Here is a 16,972-nt window from a genome sequence, read left to right as displayed (position 1 = left end):
TGACTTACGTGTCAGTCTCCCCTGAAGGTACTGGTCACCCTAAAATAGTTGAAATTATCATTGCCCCAAAATGTCCCTTAGGTTACACAGTTGCTTTGATAACTATGTTTGAGCTATTTTGTGCTATTTCCTATTAAGGGCCAGTGCCACACCTGAGCTAAAAGACTTTGCTTTTAGCCTTAAAATGTATCCATTCACTTAACAAAACATAAAACTAGGCCAAAAAATATGGGGTCCAAGAAAACCCTTGTTTTGGAATGAGCCTCTTAGAGACACCCAATCCTGGATATAAGTAAAAGTGGACTTGTTGGTAAGGGCTCCAGAAGACAGCTGGGTGTTTACAAAGCCCCATCCCTTCATAAACAACCCAGGCTGAATACTTTGCTAAAGGCTCAAGTGGGGTATATTGCCACAGACAAAGCAACTGCTGCCCCCTAGTGGTATTAAGGGACAGGCTCCCTTGGGTATAGTGAAGGGAATGGTGAGTAGTACATGCACAAAGGAAAGTCAGAGGACAGGGCCTCACAGTTGCTTTTCCCCTTTTTATTAAAAATAGACCCAAACACTTTATATATCATACAAAAGTTTCTTTCGCTGGTGGCAACCACAGGGAAGACTGGTCCTGTAGTGCTGATGATCCACCTCCCCTCCAGGGGACTGGGTCCCAGGGAGCAGTGGTTGGGCCTTGAAGAATACCCATAAAGACTGCTTGCTCTGGAAATGGCCAGCTGAGGGTGGGGGCTGTTCCAGGGGCAGCTTTCCCCACCCCGCCCTATGGCAAATATTAGATACTCAAAAGTGCCTCTTTAGTGCCAAGGTAAACTAACAAGTGGAGTGAGATGGAAACCCCCTGTGACTTTATTTCCCAGGGCCTGGGACTTGGGTGTTTCCTCCCATCCCTATCCCCATCCCCTGCCCTGAGTTCTGTTCTCTGCAAATGGGAGTGGGAAGCTATTTGCCCTCAGAGACTCTAGTCTCCTGGTGTATGATGCCAAAATTTCATTCCAACCTAAACTGTTTCTTTGATATTCTGTGACCTAGGACCTCTTAGCCCCACAACCCAAGGTTTAGCCTTTTCTCCACTCAAAAAAAGGGAGGTCAAAATCCTGATTCCTCCCATGATCCTCTGCCTGAGTCCACACCCTGCCATCACCTCAATTTCCAGGAACTTGGGAATAAAAGGGCCCACAACCACCCCTTTTTTCCCAATTCTGTATTTCCCTAACTGCTGCCCACTCCTGAGCCTTGAACACCCCTGGGGTACCCCAGGCCCCTGTTCCAAAGGGGACCTGGTAGTGATGTGGTGGAGGCAAGGAAGGCGTTGGTTGGAGCCGGGCTTCCCCCAGGGGTGGGGCAGTGCTCATGCTGGTATGGACAGCTTGGTAGGGCCAGGGGACAGGTGTGAAGAGGGTGGGGCATGCGGAGGAAGGGCATAGCCTGCCTGAGCCCCCTCAGTCCCAGCCATTGTCCTTCACCATGTGTGACATTTCAATGATGTACTTCCCTTCCTTGTACTTCTGGCTGGTCTCAAAAGCTTGTTCCTGTGGAGAGCAAAGTGGGTGAACACAGGACAAAGGTGTTCCCCTCCAGGCCCCACCACTGTATTACCCCTACCCAAGGCCCCTGATCCAGTCCAACCCACTTTCCAGCTCCCTATTTCCTTGGACCATGCAGAGACCTGACATGTGGTCACTGGGGCCTGGAAGGTCATGGGGCTGTCTAGAATGTGGCCCTCTTCACCAAGTACTTACATATTTCCAGCCCAGTGTGGTCTTGCAACTTTCACAGAAAATATCTGCTACCGAGTGAAGCCCTGTGAGCAGGAGGCGCTGTTCTGCTGGCCCACAACCCACGTTGACCCTGTCTCAGAAACAAGAAGGATCCAGCCCCCGAACAGCCCAAAGGGACTTCCATCTGGAAAACTGGGGCCTCTGACTTAAGCAATCCACCCCATTGTGACTAGTGCCTGGGCCTTCTTTCTCCAGTGCTGTGATTTCAGTTCTGCCCGGACTCTTCCACAAAGAACTGCAGACTGACTTTGTACAAAAAGTCTTTTTGCTTTTGCAAAAGGGGAGGTGAAGCCAAAGGTACAAGATCACATTCTGGGCTAGGGGTGTAGCACTGGTAGAACACTTGCCTAGCATGCGTGAGGCCCTGGGTTCCAGCCCCAATCATCTCCTAACAGCTGACCCCCTTCATCCACAAAGGAAAATTGTTCACACACAAGCACGCACGCACTAAGAAAGAGGTAGACTCACACGGAGTTAAACAGGTAGGCTCGGCCATGGCTCCCCTGGAAGGACTGTGGAGACAGGACAGACAGTGACCACTGGGTAGCCTCAGCCCCACTGACAACCCCTGAGGTGCGGGGAGACGAGAGCTTTGCTGCCTCATCCCTAGGTGATGTTTGGGCAACCTGTCCTGAGGGGTGGAGTGGCAGACCCCCATTTTAGCATACCTTGGAAATAAGCTCATCATGTTTGGCCAGGTGTGCACGACAGTGGACACAGCTGTAAGTGCGGTGGCAGCGGGGCAGGTAGCTGCGGAACGTCTTGGTGGGAAGGCAGGCAGGGGCCGGACCAGGGTCACAGCTGGGCATGACAGGCTGGAGGACGATGCCCTGGCGGGCTGGAGGGGCTGGCGCTGTGCAGCCCCCACAGAGACGGTCGCAGGTGAAGCAGCGGAGCAGGTTGGCTAGAGCCGTGTTTCAGGGCAGGAGAAATGTGGGGGGCTGCCCGGCCAGGGCCCCCCCAGACGAGAACCAGATAGAAATAGAAGTCACCTGGGAAGAGGAGAAAGTGCATCAGAAGAGCTGTGACCTTATAAGGAGCCACTTATGACTGCCTGGAGGAGGTGGGGCTCAGTTCTCTATGCTTCTCTCCCTGTCATCAACCCTGCTCAGTGTCCAGTTGCACTGTCTCCCTGTTCCCTGGAGCCCCATTCTGCTCTGGCAAGCCTGGCAGTAGTTCCAGGCTTCTTATGCCATAGCCGGGGAGCTGGTCTCTCTCTCCTGGGGCAGTAGCAGCCTCTATGGTTTTCCACTGAGAGTCACCTGCTGGCATGAGTGCTGCCATGGGAGCAATATCCTCTGCAAGGGCCCTGTCCTTGGTATTCCTTTCTTGTGTGAGAATCTGTACCCTACAAGCACTAGTAGTTACTATGTCTTGGACTCAGTTGGGGCTTTTGTGGACTCCGTTTGCAATGCAGTGGGTTCATTATACATTTCTTATGGGAGGGAGGGGCAAGATGAGGTGGTGGGAGCAGCAGGCGGGTGCATACACCTGGCGTCTCCTGGGGGCAGGTCCTGCACTCTAGGACTCTCCACTAGAACTTTATGGATGTCTCCTTTAGTGCCAAAGATGTCACATGTGGCTGTTCCCCAGTTTTGCACTGTGACTACTCATTCCAGCCCAGAAGGCACACCCAACTGACTCCCCATCCCCTGAGCTCCTCCCCCTTCCCCCTCTAGTATTGATTATGGAACCCAGGTCTTCCCACATGCTAGACAAGCGCTTTACCACCGGGCTACATCCCAGCCCTCTCTTCACTGTTTACTCACTGTTTCCTTATTCCTGGGTTAAAGACTAAGGCATCCCACTGTAGGAGAGAAGATAGCTTTCCTTTGGCAAATCTGACAACTGGACCAATGGGAAATGGGTACCACGTCAAAAAACAAAACAAAACAAAAAAAACCAGACTCCTGGGCTGTGCAGGGTTGTGTGGTGGTATAGTGTAAGAGCAATGTCCACAATAAACAACAGATGGTGGGGGAGAACTCCTTATTGATAAAGGCTATGCTTTGGGGCAAAAGGCAGAAACTATTCCCCCTTCTCCCAGGTTCAGGGACAAACAGCTTTGACTCTAGGTGACGGAAGATGAAATAATTGCCGGATTCTGATTAGGGATCTTGAAGATGTTGGTATCTGCCCACACTCCAGTCCCAAAGTGGCTGAGAATGCTGGAGGCAGGGGATAAGAAGGGAGGTGTCTTCTGTTGGTTCTGATAAGCAGTTGAGGTTCCGCCTTCTCCTTCATCTGCCCGGCTGGCTGTTTTGTATGGTTCAGTCCAATTCTGGTTCAGAGATGCCAGCTGGGTGCTCTGGCAATGCTAGACCACCAAGCGGAGGAGGTGGTGCTGGCTCCAATTGCCAGGGCAAACGGGCTCTCCCTGTCCTGTCCTCTGCAGTGGCCAGAAGCGCCCCAGCTGCTCCATTCTTTCAGTAGGCTGCCAGGCAGTCTCTCCACTAAGCCCTCAAACTGAGACCATCTTCAGTTTCAGGACCTCTCCCCTTGGCAGGGGCCCAGGAAGACACCTTGGGCTGAATTCAGGGTGACATTGGGTCTGGCCTCAGGAAACGGGCCCTCCTCACTAGGAGACTCCTGTTCGGCCTCCTTTTCACATGTTTGCCTTCAACTTTGCCTGAGTTCCCCTCTGACACACACCACCCTGAAACCTCTACTACTACAGGGGCTGGAGGAACAGGGGCCAGCTTAGGTCCCTGCTCTCAGACTCCTTCCCCAGCCTCCATCCGTCACGCCTCCCTCCCTCACCCCTGCTTCCCCAATAGCCCAGGGGAGGTTGCACAGAAGGCCAGAAAATCACGCAAGGGAGAGTAGGGGTCATTTCTTCTCCCCTCTCTGATCACAGGGAGAAAGCAAGTTGGGCAAATGGGGGGGGGGATAAAGGCAATCTGAGTGTTGGGAAGAGGATGTTTCCCTGATTTGCAATGGGGCTGGACTGTGGGAGGTGGGGGAGAAGAAGGGCTGGCAGAGGGGAGGACTGACAGCTGACAGCAGAGGCACTGAGGCGGAGGCTGGAGGAACCAGGTGCAAATCCCATGCCTCTCAGGGAAAAAGAGACGGGGGAGGGGGACACCTGCTCATAATGGATGTTCTCATCTGCTCTGAGATTTTGGCCCCCTGGGCTGACATTTTCGGTATGGTATGGTCCAAGTAATTAGCAGTGCAGCCAGCTCCCAGGGCGGGCTTTGGGGGTCTGCACCAGCGGCAAAACAATAAACAGTGATGTCGGATGCTGCAGCCAAAGTTGCCGGAAAATAAGTGCGGGAATTGTCAGAGCTTGGAGAGGGATGGAGGAGCCGAGAGAGAGAGAGAGGAGAGGAGCAGAGGCAGCAGGGAGGGGGAAGGGAGGACAAAGGGTGGATGAATAATGCTTTTGCAAAGGGAAAAAAGCAACACGCAGCAGGAAGAGGAAATTTGCAAAGGGGGGAAAATTCATTTGGAGAAGGGCTGCCCCCTCACCTTGAGGTCTGCTCCAGAGATCTCCGTCTATCTCTCTCTCTCTCTCTCTCTCTCTCAATCTCTCAATCTTTCTGCTCACTCTTCTCTCTTCTCTTTCGGCTCCTTCAATTGGGAAGGGATGGGGGTGGGGGAAGGTAGTTGAGGGGCTCAAGACTGGGGCTGCAAAGCTGGACAGCTGCTGGGGGGCCAGAGGTTGTCTCTCGTTCTGTACCTCGGTCTGTGGGTGAATGTGGCTGTGTGTTGTGGAACTGCATCATAACACTGTGAGTCATCCATCCCCCCACCCCCCCTCACCTCCCACGTCAGAGCAGGGCTGGGAGACACAGGAGGCGGGTTGGGAGGAAGGGAGGGGGCAGGCATCCAGGGACTGGGCTGGAGGAGTGATGCAAGGGAGTTGGGGCAGAGGGGCGGGTGGAAAGGTGTTGGTGCTGGCGATGGGCGAGAGGCAGTTTGTTAAGAAGCAAGGCAGTATGGCCAAGGAGATAGAACCTGGGGGAAAGACAGAGCTGGGCAAGGATGGAGTAAGGGCGGCAGGGCTGGAGGAAAGGAGATAGCAAGGCTAATGAAGTGAGAAATGGATGCAGACAGCCAGGAAGTGCCCGTATACGAATTTAACATGATATATTTTCCCACTTCAGTTCAGACATCAACCCTGACACAGGGTAAAGGATGTACTGGTTTTCACGGATGGCAAACTGGGTTGCCAGACTTGCACTATACCAGGTACTTCCAAGCTTCAAAGTGTCAGTTTAGTGGTCTGAAGACGTCATAGATTAAATATGACATTTTGCGTGCAGGAACCTCATATCAACTGCCTCCAACTGCCTCCAAATTACTTGTGCTTCAGAATGGAGAAACCTACAACTTACATTACATAAAATTCTCTACTGTAAACTTCTAAGGCAGGTCCTCAGGGAAACTTCTTTCTGCATCCCAGGACTGCAGTGCCTAGTGCAGAGCCCTGCATACAGAAGAGACTTATAAAACAGTAATTGAGTTGCATCTTCAGATATGGACCAAGTGTATGGCTCAGGCTCAAAGACACTTGAGTTAGAATCTTAGCCCTAGGCACTAGCCAAGTTACTGATCCTCTTTACATCTCAGATTTCCTCTTTTGCCAAATTAAGCTAATAACAGTCATCTCATAAAGGTGCTAAGTAAGATAACATGGAAGTTCCCAAACCGTGCCTGGCACATGATAGGCATTTAGTAAACTGTAGTTAGTGTTATTTCAAAACTGCATCCTCAATTTATTACCCCTAAATCCATACTGGATTTAATAGTTCATTTATCCTCTCTGGATTTAGAGGGATGAGGCATAAGTCCAACTTGTGTCTTTTGGAAAAACTACATTTAAAAAATATTTTTTTTAGTGTCGATGGACACAATACCTTTATTTTATTTAGTTTTCTTTTTTAACTTGGTGCTGGGATTGAACCCAGTACCACACTCATGCTAGACAAGCGTTCTACCACTGAGCCACAAACCCAGCCCAAAACTACAGTTTTTCCTTGCTACTTTTTTTATATCAGCTTTCCGTTAAATCAAATTTGACATAGAATACTTCCCATGGAGTGCTGTCCTGTGTATGTCACTAAAGTATGTGGACCCAGAACATATCCCTTAGGACAAACCCCCTGGATTTTAACAAAGGTTAACATTCAGAAAGTCAAGTCGTGTTGTAGGTGATTTGCTTTCATTCTCACATGTAAGGGGTGAGGAAGTTAAGGCAGTGGAATGTGGATAATGAGAGGCATTGCTAGGTATGGGGAAAAAAAGGAATTCTGAATGTTTAATCAGAGTCAATTCTGGAGTTTAAGGTAAATTCTGAGAAGAATGTGGGTACTTCGAGGGATGGTACCAGAGGTTTGGAATTGAGAAGAGGAGCTGGGTAAAGAGAGAAGTGGTCTTGTCTGGACTGTAGATGAGAATGAAAACAGAGGAGGAATTTGAGGAGCCATTGTTAAGGAGAAAAAAGGAAGATTAGTTTTTACATTAGGCATTTTTCCCCCCAGTGGTGGGGATCAAATTCTGGCCTTGAACATTCTAGGCAAGCATCTTACCAAATCTCTAGCCTGGAAGATAACTTTTTAGGACATGAATTTAAGGTTTGAAAGCAAAAAGGATACCAGTGAATTTAAATTAATTCGAGAACAAAATTATCAAGCATTAGATGGCGAGGAGAGTGAGAAGGACATATGAAAACAGTATTATATTTGGGGGTGGGGTGTAGATGACAGGAGTGCTTGGTGGAAGACTAAAAGTGAGAAAAGAGAGTGTAGGCAAATACAGATGCTTTAAATGTTGTGCCCTTTTTCTGTGTTTAAGAAGCAAAATGGAGAGCACTCTAAAATGGATGGAAGAGAGGGTTCCTCTTAAATTCTGCTTGAGATGGTTATACAATATCCAAATAAAGATGACCTTTGGGAAATTGGGAGAAATTGCCTCAAGGGTGAGAATGTGGAGGCAAAGAAACAGAACAGGGAGATAGATTACAAGGGAATGAGGAAAGATGAGACCCAGGGAGAAAATTTTTAAATTTAATTAATTAAAATTTATTTTAAATTCATCATCATCATCATCAGTTTTGCAGTATTGGGGATTGATGGATGCTCTACCACTGATCTACATTCCCAGTCCTTTTTATTTTTTGAGACAGGGTCTCCTTAAGTTGCTCAGGCTGGACTTGAACCTGCCTCCTGTTTCAGTCTCCTGGGTAACTGGGATTACAGGCATGCTTGGCCCCAGAAAGAAATTTTCTAATTGGAGATTGGATTTAAAATTTTAAAGAATGGCAAACGATCAGTGGAAACCCAGTGGTTAATTGAACAACTAATGAACGCATGATGAATGAATACAATAATTAAAGCAAACCATCAAAGAAAACTGTGACAGGTGAGGACAGTAGTGCTTGAAAAGTGAGTGCTAAGTAAGGCCAGTAGGAGAAAGGCAAACCAGAAAATCTCATGCTTCTCAGTCTGGATTCACCATGTGAGCTGGGATTAAAAAAAAAAAAAAGTACTTATCTGTTTAAAAAAAATAAAGTACCTGTAAAATGGGAATGCCAATTATGGTATCTACTGCACAGGCTTCTTGCAAGATTAAATTAACTTACATCTGTCAAGCCCATACGAGTACGTGGCATCTAACACTACATAACTGTCATTATTATAACCATTATATAACTGGGCACAGACTCTCAAACTCTGGATTAGAGTTCTACCTCTACTACTGACTGTGAATGCTTGGGTAAGTGGCTTGCCTTAGTCTCTTTCCCAAACTGAAATTGGAGATAATAAAGCTAACTATGCAGGGTGCTGTGAAACAAGAAACCTGAAAGGACTTTCAGGTAAAGTACTAAACAGACGATATTATTATAGCCCCCCCCCCCAGCATACAATAAAAACTTAAAAGTTAACATCAAATATTTCCTATAACACAAGGATTGTACTTAGTGCTTTACATGCATCATCTCATCCAAACTTTACAACTTTAAGAGGTTGGGTACTGTTATTATCCCCATTGTAGAAACAAGAAACATCTCAAAGACATGAAGCCTGTGATTTGCCCAGAGTCACACAGTAAGCAAGCAATTCAAGACTCCAAAGACCAGGCTCTTGAGGATTATAGATGTGGCTGAACCTGTTGGCTGCGGGGTATATGATTGACCTTGTATAACTATGAGAGATTTAGGGAGGGAAAGAGTCCCCGACAAAACTCCCGGCTCAGTGGGAGAGAGGTTGTTGGGTAACGACTGACTTAAAAGATAACTGGAAGGAATCACTGGACTTTATTCTTTCTTTAAAGAAAAAACTTTCTGAATGGCTTCCATGTGCCAAGCACTGTGTCAATATGGCCTCTGACGGACAGTTTTCCACCTGCCCAAACTGGGTTTGCCAATTTCTCCACTTACTGGCTTGTGAACCAGGCAAGCAGGCCATCGTGGGACTAGCTAGTGAGTCCCCTCCCCCTCCCCCTCCCTTTCTAGCGGCCCTCTGCTTTCCTAGGCTGCAGGTGGGGCAAAACCAAGCGGCCGACGCGTCTAGGAAGCGCTGGGGCCCCGCGCGGATGCGTAACCGCCACGCCTCCCGCCGACTCCGTTAACAATGGTGGCCACGCCCACCTAGGCCGTCACTGGCTAACAACCCCTAACTACAGTTCCCAAAGGCCGCGCGGCGCGCGTGCGCATTCGTCCCGCCGGACCCGCACGACTCCACGTCCTAGTGGGCTCCGCGCGGCCGCGCCTCCTCCTACTGCGCAAGAGCGGAACCATGTTTATTTCCGGCGTGCGTCTGACCCTGCGCAGTTTGTAGTTTTGTGCTGGTGGGGTCCTGGAAGGCTCTTGGGGTTGCTTGTTCGTAAGTGCGGCTGTGCAGGTAAGTTGATAAGCTCAGGAACACAGACGTTGACTCCTCGGGGACCTGGGCAGATTTGGGGGTGTCTGCGACAAATGCTGGACCTAGAACTGTTCAGAAATACTCTTTCACGTTCCCACAGGCCTTGTTATCCCCAGAACAATACTGTATGTCAGGAAGTTGAAGTCCCACCAGATGGCATCTGGGGAAAAAAGCTTCAGAGGTTGTCTAACGACACTACTAGTCGTTGGTGGGCCAGGCCGAATATTGTTGAGTCCAAGTCTGGTGTTCTCTGCTTTGCATCCGGATTGCAGACGTCCTTTTGTTGTTGACTTGCGTTTGCGAGTGGGCATCTGTTGCCTTCCCGTATACCAACAGTGTCGAAGCGAACTATGAGGATGATAAATCTGTCAGTCCGTAGTTGTTTTCCTCTAACGCCTGAGTCATTCACTCACTGTATTTATTGAGGTGCTTACAGTGTATCAGGCTCTATTGTGGGTATAGAGATAGGTAGCAAACAAGAATGCCCAACCCTACTTTCTAGTGGTAAACAAAAACATGGTGAGACTGAAGGTAATAAGAAATACGGTGAAAAAATAAAGGGTGAAATCTATCAGAAGATTTTGAAGAGGCCTAACTCATGATTAGATCTGATATTTGTGTTGTAGGCACAGTGGCTACACAGAAAAGATGGGAGAGGAGGCCAATGATGACAAGAAGCCAACAACTAAATTTGAACTAGAGCGAGAAACAGAACTTCGCTTTGAGGTGGAGGCTTCTCAGTCAGTTCAGTTGGAGTTGCTGACTGGCATGGCAGAGATCTTTGGCACTGAGCTGACTCGAAACAAGAAGTTTACTTTTGATGCTGGTGCTAAGGTGGCTGTTTTCACATGGCATGGCTGTTCTCTGCAACTGAGTGGCCGCACTGAGGTGGCTTATGTTTCCAAGGACACCCCTATGTTGCTTTACCTCAATACTCACACAGCCTTGGAACAGATGCGAAGGCAGGCAGAAAAGGAAGAAGAACGAGGCCCTCGAGTGATGGTAGTGGGCCCCACTGATGTGGGCAAGTCCACAGTATGTCGCCTGCTGCTCAACTATGCAGTGCGTTTGGGCCGCCGTCCTACTTATGTGGAGCTGGATGTAGGCCAGGGCTCTGTGTCCATTCCTGGTACCATGGGGGCCCTCTACATTGAACGGCCAGCAGATGTTGAAGAGGGTTTCTCTATCCAGGCCCCTCTGGTGTATCATTTTGGCTCCACCACTCCTGGCACTAACATCAAGCTTTATAATAAGGTCAGAGCTGGAGCTAGACTGGTGGAGGGAAGGGTTGCTTTCAGGGTAGGAAGCTGTGGGGAAGTTTGGTAGTTAAAAATGCACACATTGTTCCTCTCATCTTATTGTTCCTACTTGTATCACTACCACATGATTTCAAAAAAGGCAGTTTCAAATATGTTAACCTCAGGTTGCTAGACGTTTTTGTGGACTTAGTAATTAAATTTCCACTTGACATAAAACAGGAAGCTTAACAACAAAAATAAATCCATGTTAGAGGTTTAAAATCACAGACATTAAGGGCTGGGGATATGCTCAGTTGGTAGAGTGCTTGCCTTGCATGCACAAGGTCCTGGCTTCAATCTCCAGCAAGGGGGGGGTGGAATCAGACATTAAAATGTCATTTTGGGGCTGGGGATGTAGTTCAGTGGTTGAAATGGGTTTGTTCCCTAGCACAGCAAGCACACACACAATCATTTTTCTTGGACCTTGAACCAGTTACTCTGTTGTTGAGGAACAGAATAGCCTTGAATCTGTCTGGTGTTTTTGTTCTCATCTTGATCCTTTCTTTTGCAGATTACATCCCGTTTAGCAGATGTGTTTAACCAGAGGTGTGAGGTGAACCGAAGGGCATCTGTGAGTGGCTGTGTCATTAATACCTGTGGCTGGGTCAAGGGCTCTGGCTACCAGGCCTTGGTGCATGCAGCTTCAGCTTTTGAGGTGGATGTAGTTGTGGTTCTAGATCAAGAAAGACTGTACAATGAACTGAAACGGGATCTGCCTCATTTTGTACGTACTGTGCTGCTCCCTAAGTCAGGGGGTGTGGTTGAACGCTCCAAAGACTTCCGCCGGGAATGTAGGGATGAGCGAATCCGTGAGTATTTCTATGGATTCCGAGGCTGTTTCTATCCCCATGCCTTCAATGTTAAATTTTCAGATGTCAAAATCTACAAAGTTGGGGCACCTACTATTCCAGACTCCTGTTTGCCTTTAGGCATGTCTCAGGAAGACAATCAGCTTAAGCTAGTACCTGTCACCCCTGGCCGAGACATGGTACACCACCTATTGAGTGTTAGCACTGCTGAGGGTACAGAGGAGAACCTTTCTGAGACAAGTGTGGCTGGCTTCATTGTGGTGACCAGTGTGGACCTGGAGCATCAGGTATTTACTGTCTTGTCTCCAGCCCCTCGCCCACTGCCTAAGAACTTCCTTCTCATCATGGATATCCGGTTCATGGATCTCAAATAGAGATCAGCAAGAAGCCTTTCTTTCTGGGCACAGAGATCTTGTGGCCATCACCAAAGACAAATGGGCTGAAATATGAGAATCTTCTGAGGCCAGCTGACCAGGAAACTAGATTAGTAGAAAACATATTCTACCTCTTAAAACAGATGGTGGTAACCAAACTCTGAATCAAAGGGAGAGCCATGAGAACCATGAAAATATAATTGTTAGATCACCTAAGATGCTACTTCAAATTCTCTTAAGACCCTGGAGAATTACATTTCTTTCACTTTACTACCATATAGATTTTTTAAAATCACTTTATATTCCATATATAATACTTGCTGTCTCATTTATCCAGTATGAAAGTATGAATTTAGAGGAACTCCTTTCAACAAACTTCAAATTTAAAAAGTTTTTAATAAATATTTTTATCTCATAGAAGTTGGTGTAATTTTTAAATTTTTTATTTTTTCTTTAAGTGTTATAGGAATGTTATTGGAATGATTTATTGCTCAAATACTTAGAGAAAGGAAAATCAAGAACCTACCTGTAAGTCAAGCAAGTGAGTTTTTTTGTTGTTGTTGTTTACTGATTTTCATGTGGTGCTAAGGATTGAACCTAGTGCCTCACATGTGCGAGGCAAGCACTCTGCCACTGAGCCACAACCCCAGTCCCAAGCAAGTGAGTTTTTATGATGGTTCCCCTTAGCATTTAGGTAAATAAATGGTCAATCTATTGTTTAGTACTGGATTTACTCTGGGGAATGAAAGAGGCTGGTGATAATCAATGGGATGAGATTTCAGATCTAATTTCCTGGCGGTAGCTTTTTTTCTCTCCATTACAGTTAGGTTTTTTTTTTTTTTTTCCCCTGTTATCCATTTGATTGGAACCAGGACCTAACTCAAAAGTGTAACAGGTGGTATGGTAAGAAGCTGGGGAAGCCCATTTTGATCTCCTGCAAATGACTGGTGTCCCTAGTTTGGGCTTGGATTACTTATGTATCTGATGGCATTCAGCCACTCCTTCTTTCCACAAATATGTAGGTTATTCCACAAATCTATTCTGCCAGGAACCATTCTAGGTGGAAAACATGATAAAGTTTTAAGGAGCTTATTGTAAAGGATAAACAAATTTAAAAAGGCAAGTGCTATATAGAGGTTTAAATTTGGCTAATATGAAGCTGGGCACTGTGGTGCAGGCCTGTAATTCCAACAACTTGGGAAGCTGAGGCAGGAGGATTTCAAGTTCAAGGCTCATCTGAGCAACCTATATCCTGTTTCAAACTCAAAGATAAAAATGCGATAAGGTAGTGATAACTGGAGGTTACCTATAGATTGGGTGGTCAGGAAAGATTTCCAGGACACATTCTGAGTAAGACCTGAATGGCTAAATTATGCTTTCGACAAAAACCTTGGTAGAGGAACAATGTAAAACCCTAAGAAAGGAATGAACTTAGTGAATCGGGTGAAAAAAACAGCCAGTGTAGTTGAGAGTGTAGGGGGAACCAAGGCAAAGCAGTAAAAGATGAGGCTTGAAGGGGCAGCAAAGACCAGATAATGTAGGGCTTTTATATAAATCAGGGAGATGGACATAACTTTCCTAAGTTCATACATGAATACACCACAGTAAAACTCTTTATCATCTACAACCACAAGAATGTAATCCTAATTAGAGTAAGTTATACTCCAGGTATGTATAATGTGTCAACTAGATTGGTTATATGATTAGGGAAACCTTAAGGAGGGAGCAAGGGAATAATAAAAGAGTGTTTTGGTATTGTTAAAGTTTGAGCTATTAGTCATTCTTATAGAGATATAACAAATGGCTAGAGTATGAAGAGTTAGGAAAATTAAGGATGAAGGTTCATGAAAGCTGCTGGCAATATAGACAGCATTTAAAGCAGCATTATTGGATCAAGTAATTTAAGACTGAAATGAGAAAGAAGCAAAGGATGGAATGAAGAGCCCAAGCAGGGGCTGGGGATATAGGTCAAGCTCTCAATTCTAGCATGTACAAGGCCTAGGTTGGATCCCCAGAACTACAAAAAAAAAAAAAAAAAAAAGATTGGGGGGCATACTAGGAGCTATCAAAGGAGACTTCACTATGGATCTAGAAGCACTGATGTTATTTCAGTATTTACTTTGAAAAGATAAATCTTGGAATGGTGGGAGATAAAAGCCCTACTGAAATAGAATGAAGAGATAATATCAACTGAGGAAGTAAAGAACTACAGACAACGCCAGGTGCAATGGTGCATACCTGTAAACCCTGCAACTCAGGAGGCTTAGGTAGGAGCCTTGTGAGTTCAAACCAGCCTCAGCAACTTAGTGAAGTCCTAAAGAATTCAGTGAGGCTCTGCTTCAAATTAAAAATGAACTGGGGAGGGCTGGGGTTTATCTCAGTTGTAAAGCGCTTGCGTAGCATATGTGAGGCACTGGGTTCAATTTTTAGCACGGCATAAAAATAAAGGCATGCTGTCCATCTACAACTACCAAAAAAAAAAAAAAAAGGACTGGGGACGTAGCTCAGTGGTTAAGTACCTGGGTTCAATTCCTGGTACCAAAAAAAAAAAAAAAAAAAGACTAGTCTTTCAAGCTTTGCTAAGAAAGGGCATGGGGAGGTGGAGGAAGTGTTAGTTTTTTAGATAGGATGATGCCTCTCCACAGCCTAGAAGGAGAGAAATTAATGATGGATGGTATTTTTGGCAGTATTTTTTTCTGCATATTTAAAATTTTCAAGTAACATGTCAAAATTAGGAAGAAAAAGCAGATGTGCAAGGGATGGGATTCAGCACATAGGAGAAGATTGTCCTTTATCACAGGGAGAGATTTTTTCCCCCCAGTGGGTGGGAGATCTAGGTATTGAACTCAGATAGGGCATTCTTCTCTGCTGAGTTGAACTAAAAGTGACCCTGTGGTTTGCCATCTATAGGCACAAGAAAATGCAAATGAAGAAGGTTCAATAAACATAAGCCACATTAGAAAAACTATAAGGAATAAGTTTTTTCTTTTTTTGTCAAGCTCTGGATTGAATCCAGGGCCTTGAACATGCTAGGCAAGTGCTATACCACTGACCCACATTGCCAGCCCAGGAATAAAAAAACTTAAAACATGAAAAACAACTGGTAGATATATCAAAGTAATATATTTCAAGTATGATGATCTGGCTATATCTAATTGTTTTAGCCTAGATTTCAGTCTGGATTACTTTTCAGAAGTGGCCAGCAGGTTAACATTATATTCTATGAAATATCCTTTCTAGGATGTACTTTGCATGATTCCTAACTGGGCAAGAAAATAGAATCTCTCTCCAAACTTTAGGAGATGCCTCTGTTAGTGCTCCTCCAGCTAAAAATGAGTTGATAATGGATAATAGTTTAATGTTCTTATTGACCCAGAGGAGTTCAGTACCTGTAGTTGCATGGTGGAAGGCTGACTTTTTTCCATTGAGCCCTGTCTAGCCAAGAGTCATCACTATTTACAGGTTCTTAGTTGAAAGCAGGAAAATAAAAATACCTAATTTGTGAAGTATTGGAAATAAAGTTTTAAAATCCAAGAAAAATATACAACAGAAAAATGAAGTTTGACTTCATCTTAAGAACATGAAGAGGCAGAAAATGTAAGAATTGTCTCCAATAATATATATTTTATGATTTAAAGGTTTAAAAAATACTAAAAAAGAACTCTTGAGTGTATTGCATTAAGTGGACTGAAACCTGTAACACAAGAATGAACCAAAATTGATATGTATGTCATGTCAGAGAAGGAACTAAGCTAGTCCCTATTAAACATGAGGCAGACTTCTCCTTTACCTTGCTGTCTAATGCTAAAGTGTCAGAACCACCGTTAAACCACTAACATTGAAACCAAATCCGAGGCCACAGCAGGATTGATCATATTTGACACATCGGGAACCTTGGCCTCAGAGAATTGGCTGCTGGGGCACTTTTTTTGAAGGGCTATTATGTAATAGCCAAAGCTGCTTTCAAATGAGAAACAGCCTCGAGTTGAAGGAGACAGCATGTGGCATTGCTATTGGGTTCACAGCTGTCTTGGGCTAATTAGGGCAAAGTGTAGCACTGTGATCTACGGAGAGTCGGCCAGCAGCTCGCCAGGGACAGTAGCTATTCTAGAAAACCTTTTCTGCCTGTGTTCTCAAATTGGGTGAGGTCAGGGATGCAGTTGCCCATCCCTGGTGCTGCAGTGAAGGAACTACAGAAATTAAGCGGAATCAACAGCCGGCTCGTACTCTGGGGGCTACCACCGCCTCAGATCGCATGCACTCCCTGCACTTCCCTGCCAAGGCTGGCGCCCGCTCTCCTTCATCTCCATCCCCGGACCTTAACAGGAGCCTCACCCTACACTGGCTCTTCTAGTTGGGGCGCCCCCCTCCATGTGAGAGCCACAGCCCAGACCATTCCACTACCCAGGAATTCTTCTGGAACCAGGGAACTTGAGGGACCGAAGACTTACCCAGCAAGATCGTTTTACATAAAGTTTTGGCCATTAAGGGAAAAAGAACCCAAAAAAACAAAAACGGATGGTGGAGGAGGAGGCCTACTTAGTCACCTCATCGTTGGCCAATGCGTGAAGGGGCGAAGCAGGAAGACTGAGAGACCTATTGGTAATTGGTTGCTCTAGAAGCCTGTCTGGACTGTACCACACTTACTTGGAGGGGGTTTGGCGAATTCGAGAGGGTAGTTATTTGCTTTTGAGCGCTTCTAATACACACGCACGATATATATTCTTTTAATTTCCAAAGTTTTCTGCTTGAATACAGCAGGAATAGAAAATAGGACGAAAGAAAAAGGAGGACTCGCCTGGCCGTTTCCTCATTCCTGACTCCTGCGCAATT

General features: G+C 46.0%; 2 protein-coding genes across 3 annotated transcripts; one reads left to right on the top strand and one right to left on the bottom strand.

Moving 5' to 3' along the window:
* Window positions 1-598: 598 nt before the first annotated feature.
* Ypel4 (yippee like 4) lies at window positions 599-5,471 on the bottom strand. Its single transcript, XM_026406572.2, has 5 exons — window positions 5,262-5,471; window positions 2,459-2,782; window positions 2,259-2,302; window positions 1,752-1,860; window positions 599-1,541 (listed from the first exon to the last, which is right to left on the bottom strand). Exons 2-5 carry the CDS (start codon window positions 2,597-2,599, stop codon window positions 1,452-1,454), a joined length of 384 nt encoding a protein of 127 aa, XP_026262357.1. The 5' UTR covers window positions 2,600-2,782; window positions 5,262-5,471; the 3' UTR covers window positions 599-1,451.
* Window positions 5,472-9,550: 4,079 nt separating this feature from the next.
* Window positions 9,551-12,502, top strand: Clp1 (cleavage factor polyribonucleotide kinase subunit 1). Of its 2 annotated transcripts, none has more exons than XM_026406513.2 (3): window positions 9,551-9,637; window positions 10,285-10,912; window positions 11,468-12,502. In XM_026406513.2, the coding sequence occupies exons 2-3, from the start codon at window positions 10,307-10,309 to the stop codon at window positions 12,137-12,139; spliced, it is 1,278 nt and encodes a 425-aa protein (XP_026262298.1). In that variant the 5' UTR covers window positions 9,551-9,637; window positions 10,285-10,306; the 3' UTR covers window positions 12,140-12,502. The 2 variants fall into 2 exon arrangements, with proteins under 2 accessions (XP_026262298.1, XP_026262299.1); XM_026406514.2 differs by having other exon boundaries at window positions 9,563-9,637; window positions 10,265-10,912.
* Window positions 12,503-16,972: the final 4,470 nt, after the last annotated feature.

The sequence above is a fragment of the Urocitellus parryii genome, chromosome 4, assembly GCF_045843805.1.
Source record: "Urocitellus parryii isolate mUroPar1 chromosome 4, mUroPar1.hap1, whole genome shotgun sequence".
In the NCBI taxonomy this organism is placed as follows: domain Eukaryota; kingdom Metazoa; phylum Chordata; class Mammalia; order Rodentia; family Sciuridae; genus Urocitellus; species Urocitellus parryii.
Note: the sequence above shows the minus strand (reverse complement) of the source record. Positions and strands in the feature narration are given on the sequence as shown.

What these genes read in the sequence shown, in the direction of transcription:
- Ypel4 (XM_026406572.2), bottom strand. Translation starts at nt 2,599, where the DNA reads ATGCCCAGCTGTGACCCTGGTCCGGCCCCTGCCTGCCTTCCCACCAAG. An exon ending in ATGATGAGCTTATTTCCAAG is followed by an intron (nt 2,303 to 2,458) that starts GTATGCTAAAAT and finishes CTGTCTCCACAG; the next exon opens with TCCTTCCAGGGGAGCCATGG. An exon ending in CCACACTGGGCTGGAAATAT is followed by an intron (nt 1,542 to 1,751) that starts GTAAGTACTTGG and finishes TGCTCTCCACAG; the next exon opens with GAACAAGCTTTTGAGACCAG.
- Clp1 (XM_026406513.2), top strand. Translation starts at nt 10,307, where the DNA reads ATGGGAGAGGAGGCCAATGATGACAAGAAGCCAACAACTAAATTTGAA. An exon ending in ACATCAAGCTTTATAATAAG is followed by an intron (nt 10,913 to 11,467) that starts GTCAGAGCTGGA and finishes TTTCTTTTGCAG; the next exon opens with ATTACATCCCGTTTAGCAGA.